Below are 13042 nucleotides of genomic sequence, written 5' to 3'. Positions count from 1 at the left end.
AGAAATGTTTGCTAATTAAAGTATTAAAAATAAAAAAAACAGAAATACCTTATGTAAATAAGTATTCAGACACTTTGATCAGGTCGATCCGGTTTCCATTGATCACCCTTGGGATGTTTCTACAACTTGATTCGAGTTCACCTGTGTAGTAAATGTAATTGTTTGGACATGATTTGGAAAGGCACACACGTCTATATAAAGTCCAAGAGTTGACAGTGCATGTCAGAGCAAAAACCAAGCCATGAGGTTGAAGGAATTGTCCCTAGAGCTCCACCACTAAGACTCTTCCTACAGCTGGCCAAACTGATAAATCGTCAAGGAGGTGACCAAGAACCCGATGGTCACTGACAGAGCTCCAGAGTTCCTCTAGGAAATGGAGAATTTTCCATGAAGGTACAACCATCTCTACAGATCTCCAGTAATCAGGCATTTATGGTAGAATGGCCAGAAGGAAGCCACAGCCCGCTTGGAGTTTACAAAAAGTATCTAAACGACTCTCAGACCATGAGAAACAAGATTCTCTGGTATGATGAAACCAAGATTGAATTCTTTGGCCTGAATGCCAAGTGTCACGTCTAGAAGAAACCTTGCACCATCCCAACGGTGAAGCACCATGCTGTGGGGAGGGATGTTTTTCAGCGGCAGCAACTCGGAGACTAGTCAGGATTGAGGGATAAGGAATAGAGCAAAGTACTGAGAGATCCGATACCCATTATTGGAGGACCAAAAAAGGCCATTACAGATTAATCGGACGATTTTTAAAAATGTATTTGGAATAATGACAATTACAACAATACTGAATGAACAATTATTTTAACTTAATATAATAAATCAATAAAAATCCATTTAGCCTCAAATAAATAATGAAACATGTTCAATTTGGTTTAAATAATGCAAAAACAAAGTGTTGGAGAAGTAAAAGTGCAGTATGTGCCATGTAAAAAAGCTAACATCTAAGTTCCTTGCTCACTAGGCTACCTGGGGTAGCCTAGTGGTTAGAGCGTTGGACTAGTAACCGGAAGGTTGCAAGTTCAAACCCCCGAGCTGACATGGTACTAATCTGTCATTCTGCCCCTGAACAGGCAGTTAACCCACTGTTCCGAGGCCATCATTGAAAATAAGAATTTGTTCTTAACTGACTTGCTTTGGTTAACTAAAGGTAACATTAGAACATATGAAAGCTGGTGGTTCCTTTTAACATGAGACTTCAATATTCCAAGGTAAGAGGTTTTAGGTTGTAGTTAATATAGGAATATAGGACTATTTCTCTCTGTACTATTTGTATTTCATATACCTTTGACTATTGGATGTTCTTATAGGCACTATAGTATTGCCAGTGTAACAGTATAGCTTCTGTCCCTCTCCTCGCTCCTACCTGGGCTCGAACCAGGAACCCATCGACAACAGCCACACTCGAAGCAGCGTTACCCATCACTCCACAAAAGCCACGGCCCTTGCAGTGCAAGGGGAATAACTACTCCAAGTCTCAGAGCGAGTGACGTTTGAGACGCTATTAGCGCGCACCCCGCTAACTAGCTAGCCATTTCACATTGGTTACACCAGCCATTATGCTGATAGGCTTGAAGTCATAAACAGCGCTGTCATTGCGAAGAGCTGCTGACAAAACTCACGAAAGTGCTGTTTGAATGAATGCTTACGAGCCTGCTGCTGCCTACCATCGCTCAGTCAGACTGCTCTATCAAATCATAGACTTAGTTATAAAACACAGAAATAGCAGTCTTTGTTCATTAATATGGTCGAATCCGGAAACTATCATTTCTAAAAACCAAACGTTTATTCTTTCAGTGAAATGCGGAACCGTTCGGTATTTTATCTAACGGGTGGCATCCCTAAGTCTAAATATTCTTGTTACACTGCACAACCTTCAATGTTATGTCACAATTACGTAAAATTCTGCCAAATTAGTTCGCAAAGAGCCAGGCTGCCCAAACTGTTGCACATACCCTGACTCTGCATGCAATGAACGCAAGACAAGTGACACAATTTCACCTGGTTAATATTGCCTGCTTAACCTGGATTTATTTTAGCTAAATATGCAGGTTTAAAAATATATACTTCTGTGTATTGATTTTAAGAAAGGCATTGGTGTTTATGGTTTTGTTAAATCATCCCCCAGCATTGCATCTATTATATGCCACGCAGGACACGCTAGATAAACTAGTAATATCATCAACCATGGGGCGGCAGGGTAGCCTAGTGGTTAGAGCGTTGGACTAGTAACCGGAAGGTTGCAAGTTCAAACCCCCGAGCTAACAAGGTACTAATCTGTCGTTCTGCCCCTGAACAGGCAGTTAACCCACTGTTCCTAGGCCGTCATTGAAAATATGAATTTGTTCTTAACTGACATGCCTGGTTAAATAAAGGTAAAAAAAAAAACGTAGTTATAACGAGTGATTATGATTGATTGTTTGTTTATAAGATAAGTTTAATGCTAGCTAGCAACTTACCTTGGCTTCTACTGCATTCGCATGCAACGAGAGGCAGGTGGTTATAGTCGGACTTGTTAACTGTAAGATTGCAAGATTGGGTCCCCCGAGGTGACAAGGTGAAAATCTGCCGTTCTGCTCCTGAACAAGGCAGTTAACCCACCGTTCCTAGGCCGTCATTGAAAATAAGAATGTGTTCTTAACTGACTTGCCTAGTTAAATAAAGGGACCCCAAAATAATACTTTTGGGGGGGGGGGCAAAATCTGTGCCCAAAATACCGATTTCCGATTGTTATGAAAACTTGAAATCGGCCCTAATTAATCAGCCATTCCGATTAATCGGCCGTCCTCTACTCCAGAGCGCTAAGGACCTCAGACTGGGGCAAAGGTTCACCTTCCAACAGGACAATGACCCTAAGCACACAGCCAAGACAATGCAGGAGTGGCTTAGGGACAAGTCTGTGTCTGAGTGGCCGAGCCAGAGCTGAACCCGATCAAACTTCACTGGAGACCTGAAAATAGCTGTGCAGCGATGCTCCCCATCCAACCTGACAGAGCTTGAGAGGGTCTGCAGAGAAGAATGGGAGAAACTCCCCAAACACAGGGTGTGCCAAGCTGTTAGCGCCATACCCAAGAAGACTAGAGGCTGTAATCGCTGCCAAAGGTGCTTCAAAGTACTAAATCAAATTTTATTTGTCACATACACATGGTTAGCAGATGTTAATGTGAGTGTAGCGAAATGCTTGTGCTTCTAGTTCCGACAATGCAGTAATAACCAACGAGTAATCTAGCTAACAATTCCAAAACTACTGTTTTATACACAAGTGTAAAGGGATAAAGAATATGTACATAAAGATTTATGAATGAGTGATGGTACAGAGCGGCATAGGCAAGATACAGTAGATGGTATCGAGTACAGTATATACATATGAGATGAGTATGTAAATAAAGTGGCATAGTTAAAGTGGCTAGTGATACATGTATTACATAAAGATGCAGTAGATGATAGAGTACAGGTATATGTATACATATGAGATAAATAATGCAGGGTATGTAAACATTATATTAGGTAGCATTGTTTAAAGTGGCTGAATACTTATGTAAATGTGATATTTCAGTTTATTTGTAAAACATTTACAAATGTTTAGGTTTTTTTTTAATGGTTTTTGCTTTGTCATTATATAGTATTGTGTGTAGATTGAGGGAAAACATTTTTTTATTCCATTTCAGAATAAGGCTTTAAAGTAACAAAATGTGGAAAAGGTCAAGCGGTCTGAATACTTTCCGAATGCACTGTATGTCCGTGTAAACTGAAAACAACTGTATCAATGAAACACAAGCCATAATCTTACACACCATACCGGGGCTCCCTCGCAGCATGAAAACCAAGAGAGTGAAACTGAGATAGCCACAAACAGCATGGTGCTCCGTTCCCCGCCCGCAATATGGGACATGCCAGAATCAACAACAAAAAAACGCAGGACCTTGTGAGACCGTACCAATCCCCCACTTCTGGGGGTTATTCTTAAATCCTAGGATTCAGGGCTATAATAACAATAACATCATTTGCTTGTTGTCTAGACCAAAGTCCGGTGTCTGCCAGAATTCTTAAGCCATAATTCGAAGAGTGCACAGTGCAGAACTTGCATGAATCATCAAAATGAGTAGAAACTCAGCACCAGAGAGGTTGAAGGTGCAGGTAGTTTTACAGATGCCTGGTGTGCGTCCCAAATGGCACCCTATCGCCTTTCCAGTGGTCTATTTTTGCCCAGAGCCCTATGGACCATGGTCAAAATAAGTGCACTATGTAGGGAATAGGTTGCCATTCAAGACACAACCTTGGTTTAAATACAGCCACATTAGGCTAGACTACATTTTCCAATGACATGGCAAAACATTCAGCAGACGTTTAGACAATCACTCCCTTTTAAACGACTGAAACGCTTCATCTGTTAAACTGAAAAATCGAAGGGAAGTTGAATGGAGAACCACTGCTAAAGGAAACAGCTTCCTCAAAGGGTCCTAAATCTATGTACCTCTGTCTCAACCACCTACACCTGTTTGCTCTGAGAGAAAGCTAAGTATTTTGTGTGTGTGGTATCAACATGACAAAAATACATTTAGTCTACCCAACCTCCCTCCCTTCCTGTCTTGTCTGGCCAGGTGAACCGTGGATAAACGTATACGTGTACACACACGACTACACCACGTTGACACTCCTTCAGAGCCTTTCAATTCCCCACAGAAAAATGTCAAACCAGAGCGGTTAACTGAACAAGACTCGTCATCTTCTGTCCAGAAAACATAGTTTGGCAATAAAGCAATCAACTGCCCAATTGTCAGTGATGTGCCAATTTCCAAACGGTCCAGCCAGACAGCTGTAGATTGCAAATCCATTAGGCAGATAAAAACAGTCAAACTCCATCAGCTAAGAGACATGCAGACTAAAGTTGAACTGTCTAGAGGACTCGTAATGACTTACGAATAACGTGAGCACCTTCAAGGAATTTTAACATCTACAAAGTCGTAAATGATTTCAGACAAAACCCACTTATCTGCTATTGATAAGCAAATTCCCTGAAGCGCATAATTCGAACAGATGTCTAACCAACACACGCAACAGATTAGCCTAACTGCCCGTGCCAGCCGGGCAGCATGCATTAAACCCCACCGCACAAGTGGGCTCCCGCTAATGCAGAATTCACAAAAAATAAATACACATAAGTAGTATCTTGCTGCATTTTGTAAATAGAGATATAAAATACTTTTTATTGCAATTTCTTCTCAGCATCAGACAAATTGTCACAAAAAAAAGTTAAAACATTACTTTCAATATAAAAAGGCAAGTGAAACGGTTTAAAACAGATTTTTGGAAGGTCTGTTTTGAAAACGCAGATTTCTAAAACTGTAACGCGACCCTTTACCAGCCAATTCAGACACGATAAAGCCAATGACTGTACATACAACAACTAGTAATGAAGATAACCAACCCATTAAATCTTCATTATTATTATTGCTCTGGGTTATCATTTGCTCTTTTTGTTTAGCTCACTGGCACACAGAGCAACGTATATAAAGCAGACAGCCAGTGTAGGCATACTGCCAGATAGAGACAGGATATGAAGGTTTCCATGTAAGAGGGGGCAGCTCTGCCGTGGAGCCCGGTCATCTGGAGTGAAGAGTGGAGTGGGGGGCCTCCTGGGGCAGCTCTGCGTCGGAGCCCAGTCGTCTAGAGTGGTGTGAGAGTGGCCGGGGCAGACTAAACAGAGCCAAGGAAGTCTGGATGTGCATAGCAGCACCTGGACGCAACACAAGCCCTCTCTCTCTCCATCCATCGACAGATCACTGAGAAAAAAAGCTCTGGCTCAGACAAGGGCCGTGCACACAGACTACACTATAAGGCTACAGACTACACTGCACTATTCAGACTTTAATGCAGATGACACAGGACTCCCTACACAGCCGCTTACTGACGACAGCCAACACACATCGCTAACTGCTCTTGGTCCTTTGTAGCTCCATTGGTAGAGCATGGTGCTTGTAACACCAGGGAAGAGGGGTTCGATTCCCAGGACCACCCATATGAAAAATGTATGCATGCATAACTAAGTCGACCTTGGATAACAGCGTCTGCTAAATGGCCTATTACAAGGGCCATGCACACAGACTACACAATTCAGCTATAGACTACACCGCTCAGACAGGGGTCTATTCAAAGCAGATGACACAAGACCTCCTAAGTTACTTCTAACTGACCATAGCCAGAGCCCACACACTCAAACAGACCTGCTCACTATATATCACTCCCACAAGGGCCATTCATTCACAGGTTAGAAAGACTAGCTCTGGTCTCCACCACACTACTTCTCTGACTGACATTCCTGGGGTTACTGATAAACTAGAGCAGGGGCATCAAACACATTTTCCCCCACGGGGGCCACAGTCGGTCTTGAACGAGTTCAGGAGGGTTGCACTGAAAAGTGGTTATATTTCCTTGGTGGCAAAAATCGGCTAAAATAATTGTCCTCTATGCATTATTTTGGGAATCTTCAATGCTTCCTGACTGTCTACTGATTGTTAGCGAGCTGGACTGTCAAGACACTGTATGAAAATAGGTTGATTATCATTTCTGCACAGTTTTGATTTGGCTTTAGTCATTTGAAAGTATATTGAGTTCATTTCCCCCCCTAACGTTTTATGTTTTACACCCTGACCTAGAAATCTGGAGTCTAGATCCTGGGTTGACAATCACTGCAGATAGGAGGACACATGCTCTACAATATCATATAGGCATAATAGTGAGTGAGTCATCTGATGATTACCTTAAGGAAACAGTCAAGATTGACAATGACTGAGCTTTTGACAGGAGCCTTCAAGTCATTCTCTATTAAACTTAACAATTCTCCATTCCTCTGTGTCTCTTCTAGCTTGAATGGAAGTATAATGCAGGTATGAAGCAAACAGAGGCAACATGAAAAGACAACCTCGACTGAGGAAAGACTCGGGTAGGAAAAACCAGAGAAGGACAGACATCGCAGGCCATCCCAGATGGGCTGCTTCGCTTCAGTAGCCTACAATGAGTGTGACATTTTTGAGCAGACACCCACTCCCTCCCTCCGCCAGTAGACACTTCTCACACAGAAGGGTTGTCATAGGGGGAACGTTGTACTGACGTACAGAAAACTGAGTGACAGCCCATAGAAGAAACATGAAAAAGAACAGAGAAGAGACAGAAAAATAAAGCCAACTGTATGCAGTATGGAAAGGAGCATGTAGGCTGGTTTACAATACGTACTAGGACCCTTGTGACTTATAGAAAGGCATCAAACCCCACATTTCAAGGCAGTGAACCGTTACAGAGCCAATTCATCCGACTCTCCTCCCATTGATATTCAGCTGGAGAGGCAAGGCAACACTGAAGCATTTTCATTCCAACACAGAAACTTAGAGGAGATTGCTGCAATGGATTTCTGACAAACACCTATTGATTGCGCCTTAAAATGGGTCAGACTGCTCTGCAGAGCCGGGTGGGCGGAGAGAGCCACGTGGCCAAATTAAGCCTCTGTCTGGACGGATGCTGTACTGCCTTATCTTAAAATGTTTTTGCGAATCAACAACAACAAAAATGTAATTTTCTAATCAATATGGCTGCTTGGCTAAAACGTATTTGCAGCGGCCTTTGCCTTTCGCAAAGGATCTAGTTTGACCCGGTAGAATAGGTTTCATGTGGCGGTATACAACTAGCCAACACCAAGTGACAACAATTACACACGGGAATGGCCTCTTCTCACTGTGTCGATTTAGATTAACAGCAAACGAATGCCTCTAATCTGCTTTCATTCAAAACATCTGGCCCAGCCTACTAGACTGTGCAACCCAGCATTAACTTAATCCTGCTAGGAGGGAGGGTGGGACAGGACAGCGCTGAGGGCAGTAAAACCAGCTCCCAATGCCATTCAAAATTGTCTTGTTGGCGTACCTTTACCAGATGTTGGTTACCCTTCACAAAACACAATCAAATACATTTCCTTCATCTTGGGGACAGGAGTTAACAGGGCTCCCAATTTAGCTCGGTGCTGATGATACATCCTGTGGAAGAGTGTGTGTGTTCCCCTTGAGGACACACAACCTTTATTTTCTGACCGCTGACTGAGTGAATGCTGAGACAGTGGCCTCTGCTAACTTTCCAAAAACGCATTCTCTCGCTCTCTTCCCCCCACCGGCTAATGATCGGCCTAGGAAGGACGGAGGCGGGGCCTTTATCTTAAAATCGCCAGCTTCCTGGCTTTTCCCCACTCGCTCTTACTCAGCTCCTCCAGGCCCACTTCCCAAAATGCTAGAGAGAGACTCAACAGTCTAAAGTGGCTTCCTCGTCTGCACTGACCTTTAGTCATGGGATAGATTCATGTAAAACAGATGAAGTCGGAAGTTTACAAACACTTAGGTTGGAGTCATTAAACTCGTTTTTCAACCACTCCACAAATTTCTTGTTAACAAACTATAGCTTTGGCAAGTCGGTTAGGATGTCTACTTTGTGCATGACACAAGTCATTTTTTCCAACAATTGTTAACAGACAGATTATTTCACTGTATCACAATTCCAGTTGGTCAGAAGTTTACATGCACCAAGTTGACTGTGCCTTTTAACAGCTTGGAAAATTCCAGAAAATAATGTCATGGCTTTAGAAGCTTCTGATAGGCTCATTGACATAATTTTAGTCAATAGAAGTTGTACCTGTGGATGTATTTCAAAGCCTACCTTCAAACTCAGTGCCTCTTTGCTTGAAATGTAGACCTCCTCAAGTCTGGTTCATCCTTGGGAGCAATTTCCAAATGCCTGAAGGTACCAAGTTAATCTGTACAAACAATAATACGCAAGGATAAACACCACGGGACCATGCAGCCGCCATACCGCCCAGGAAGGAGACGCGTTCTGTTTCCTAGAGATGAATGTACTTGTGCGAAAAGTGCAAATCAATCCCAGAACAATGGCAAAGGACCTTGTGAAGATGCTGGAGGAAACCGGTACAAAAGTATCTATATCCACAGTAAAACGAGTCCTATATCGACACTCAGCAAGGAAGAAGCCACAGCTCCAAAAAATAGAACTGTTTGGCCATAATGACCATTGTTATGTTTGGAGGGAAAAGGGGGATGCTTGCAAGCCGAAGAACACCATCCCAACCGTGAAGCATGGGGGAGGCAGCATCATGTTGTGGGGGTGCTTTGCTGCAGGTGGGACTGGTGCACTTCACAAAATAGATGGCAGCATGAGAAAAGGAAAATTATGTAGGTATATTGAAACAACATCAAGACATCAGTCAGGAAGTTAAAGTTTGGTCGCAAATGGGTCTTCCTAATACACTCAATTTGTATGTAAACTTCTGACCCACTGGGATTGTGATGAAAGAAATAATAGCCGAAAAATCACTCGACTATTATTCTGACATTTCACATTCTTAAAATAAAGTGGTGATCCTAACTGACCTAAGACAGGGAATGTTTACTAGGATTAAATGTCAGGAATGTGGAAAAACTGAGTTTAAATGTATTTGGTTAAGGTGTATGAAACTTCTGACTTCAACTGTATATTAGATGGCTACTAAGTAGTCTAGGCTAATAGCTTTCACCGGTCAATTTTTGTCACATCGATGCAGTAGGAAGAGGCCTAGATTGTGAAAAAAAGCCACTTATGACAGCTGAGATGCACCCGGTGTGATTGCAGACTATGCTGCATAAGAGAGGATCTGAAACAATTCTTCCAGGCTGGTACTATATGCTCACGGTGCCAACTGGAGGCGAAGGAGCAAATGGAGTTGGAATAGCTAGCCATTTAGTAGTTAATTCACAGCAGCAGGCTGTTCGCTAGCGGTGCGAACAGCAGCAATTGTCACCTCACGGTAGTGTTGGGAGTAGCTGCTTAGCGCCAGACTGTTCCCCATTTACTGCTTGGCAACGGCATTCCGTTCAAAACGGCAGGTGACTTCATCAGACAGCAAGTGAAGGAAAAAGCCCAGTGAGCAAACAACAGGACCGGGTCACACTAAACAATCCATCAATCCTGATCTGTGACCTGCAGTCAGGTGCCAAAGACTGTGGCTGGTGGAAAACAGTGCAGAAAAACACCCCGCCGTCTCCCCTCACAGACTAGCACTGATCTTAGATGTCTGTGGAATGCGGCCTAACCGCTAGGGCCTTGATTAGCTCTTGCTATTCCTTGAGCGAAATTGCATCTGAGACGAGAGGAAATGGCAAATAAATTGCAAGGCAAAGCTGCAACTACTGACAGTTTGAATGTGGCCTCTAAATGGCAAATGCACAGACAAATGGCCTGAGAATACCTTCAGGCGTCTCCCAGACTGCTGGTAGCAGACACAGTAGTCTATTGACGATTACATTACGATTAGACAATAATGGCGGACCAGGTCTGAATAGAGTCAATAGATCCTAGGAAGCTATAAGCGCTTATAAGTAACCCAGCAAACTCTACTGATCGAGCTCTACTGTCTGCAAGCCATCCCTTCCCCTATCCCTAAATGACAAGCGAGAATTCAGTGAGACCACAGAGCAGACAGACAGACCGGGGTGGAGAGGCCCGTCTACGACACACACGCAAAAAATGTGCAGCATTAAAATGTGTGGTGGTGTTCCTCAGTTTGAAAGGAGCAGTGGTTTGAAGCGTTCTTGCCCTCCTCCATGGCGTGAACGAGACAGAGGATGTTCCTATGATCTGGAGAGACTCACGTTTCCTCTCCGTTTCACATTCCTGGGATTCCAAGTGAAGACCACTGTAGCAGCCCATTTAAAACCATTTCACATATGGGGGGGGGTGAGACCCAGGCCTTCATTGCACGAATCAAGATTTTTTTTGGTATTATTATTGTATGACACCTCTTTATTGAAAGATAGCTTACTGCATCATAGAGGACTTGGGCAAAATATAAAATGTAAAGCCTTTTATAAAGGTCACACTAAGCACTTGTTTTTCTATAATGAAGATAGCATTTGTATGGACAGAGGTAACATTACAGGCTACTTTGTTAGTAACAAGTGATTACCTTGGTATTACGCAATTAGGTCTGTATGGTAAACACTTTCAAAGTAATGGAATATTCCAAACAACCAGACAACTCTTGCCGGACCGCGAGGAACTCTTGTTCACTCTTTTCCGGCTAGTACATTACAAGATTAAATATTTAATTTGGCAGGTCCTAGTAGATAGAGGGGTCAGGAATTTGATCTGATCACGGAGAAACATGAAACGCAGGGCATGCCATCGCCTCCTCTCCCCAGTCAAAACACTGCTTTCTCAAGTAAACAGACAAATGTTTGGGTTGTAAAGACACCGCAAATAGGACCAAATAGGACAGAAAGTTAAGGGGGCTCATGCTGGCTCCTAAGGAAGTGTCTTAAAGCAGGGGGGAATGCACTACAAGCTGAGGCTATAAAGGTACAAATCTGTCGTTCTGCCCCTGAACAGGCAGTTAACCCACTGTTCCCAGGCCGTCATTGAAAATAAGAATGTGTTCTTAACTGACTTGCCTGGTTAAATAAAGGTAAAATTAAAAAAAAATATATATATATATATAGGGGTGCTGAAAAGTTCATTACCAACACAAATCAAAGTACTGATGGAAAATGTTGAAACACTAGTGCAGTAAAGAACGGAAATATTAGCTACAAAAGTAAACTATTTGGAACAGGCATACAAGTTGCTGGTCTAAATCAATACTACATTTGGTAATGGTGTCAGTCTGCAGAGCTCTGGCTACTATGGGCAGTCTCTGCACACTCGGGCGGCAGGTAGCCTAGCAGTTAAGAGCGTTGGGCCAGTAACCAAGAGGTCGCTAGTGCGAATCTCTGCGCTGATTATGTGAAAAATATGTCGATGTGCCCTTGAGCAAGGCACTTAACCATAAATTATCATGTAAATCGCTCTTGAATTACTAAAATGTCCAACTAACATTACCTATGTATAATAATGTTAGTAGTACTGTAATTCAGATTATAGGACAACACATGCAAGTGGTGACGATGGGTGGGAAAACAAAACTGTTGTAACAGTTAACTAATGCAGTCATTGTGATGACCCCAAATGTTTTTAATTGGAGAGTTCGCTAGCTAGCTAACGGTAAATCAACGTTAATCACGACTATGTCAGCTAACTAGCTAACTGACTAGGCAGATAAACTAACGTTGGCTAGTATTACAAACTGAAAAAAGACACAATTACTTGTTAGAAAACAGTATGCTTATTCGAAGCGTAGCTAACGACATTTGACCAGTGTTTGTAAATATAACATCGCGTTGTTGCTGAAAACAAAGTGTAAACGTTCACGCAGAAAACTAGCCCACTACTGTAGCTAGCTAGCAACGTTAGCTTGATAGCGCCATTAGCTAACAAGCTAGAAACAGCGAGGGTGTTTTACATTCTTACCTGTCAACCGCAGTTTCACTGGGCCATTTCTCCTAACTCCTTGATTAGACATGCCCGTTTGTGTTCCAGCTTGACGTGGGGTTATCAAAAATATGTATAATACATGTGTCTAGCTATTTCACAGAAATGAATCCCTATTTAGCTATATGGCAGTTTCAGTGAATGAAGAAGAATGGAGTCACGGCACAGTGGCCCGGATGAGCACAGCTCTAGCGCTATTACACCGCCGTCTCGAGCGCATACTCTGAAATAACCGAAATTAAAAAGCTCATTTCCAATAAACCAGGATCTCCTCCCGAAAGAAACGGTGCTATATGACGACCAAGGCTGCTTCAAAAGCCAAGGGTGAGCTCCTCTCCCGCTGGGGGTGCTAGACGTGTGTATGTGGGGGTGGGGGGGTGGGGGGGGGGGCTGAAATTTCCAAGTCGAGATGTCTTGCTGGTCTCAATATTTTGGAAAGTGACCCTCCCCTCTAGTGACATCACTAAATTGATGTACAATGTTTATTTAAATTAGGGGAAATTATTGGACATGTTTAACTGTTTTATGTTGTGTTCATCAATATGGTAGGCAGCCTCTGTCACTGGACTGCCTCACTAGGCTGATCTAAGATCGGTTTTATGTTTCACCTTCCTCATGGTTGTGAATAGGTTTTGTG

The 13042-nt window shown here is 42.8% G+C and overlaps 1 protein-coding gene across 4 annotated transcripts in view; it reads right to left on the bottom strand.

The window, feature by feature from the left end:
• Positions 1–12777, bottom strand: part of LOC135522658 (E3 ubiquitin-protein ligase SMURF2-like) — a 72753-nt gene extending 59976 nt beyond the window's left edge. For all 4 annotated transcript variants that reach the window (XM_064949134.1, XM_064949142.1, XM_064949149.1 and 1 more), the window contains exon 1: positions 12385–12777. In XM_064949134.1, the coding sequence (XP_064805206.1) occupies positions 12385–12436 (52 nt within the window). In that variant the 5' untranslated portion in view covers positions 12437–12777. The remainder of the gene's footprint in view (positions 1–12384) is intronic.
• Between the last annotated feature and the right edge of the window lie 265 nt (positions 12778–13042).

This window comes from Oncorhynchus masou, chromosome 4 (assembly GCF_036934945.1).
Source record: "Oncorhynchus masou masou isolate Uvic2021 chromosome 4, UVic_Omas_1.1, whole genome shotgun sequence".
NCBI lineage: Eukaryota > Metazoa > Chordata > Actinopteri > Salmoniformes > Salmonidae > Oncorhynchus > Oncorhynchus masou.
The sequence above is the reverse complement of the archived record's forward strand: the minus strand, read 5'-3'. Positions and strand labels throughout refer to the sequence as shown.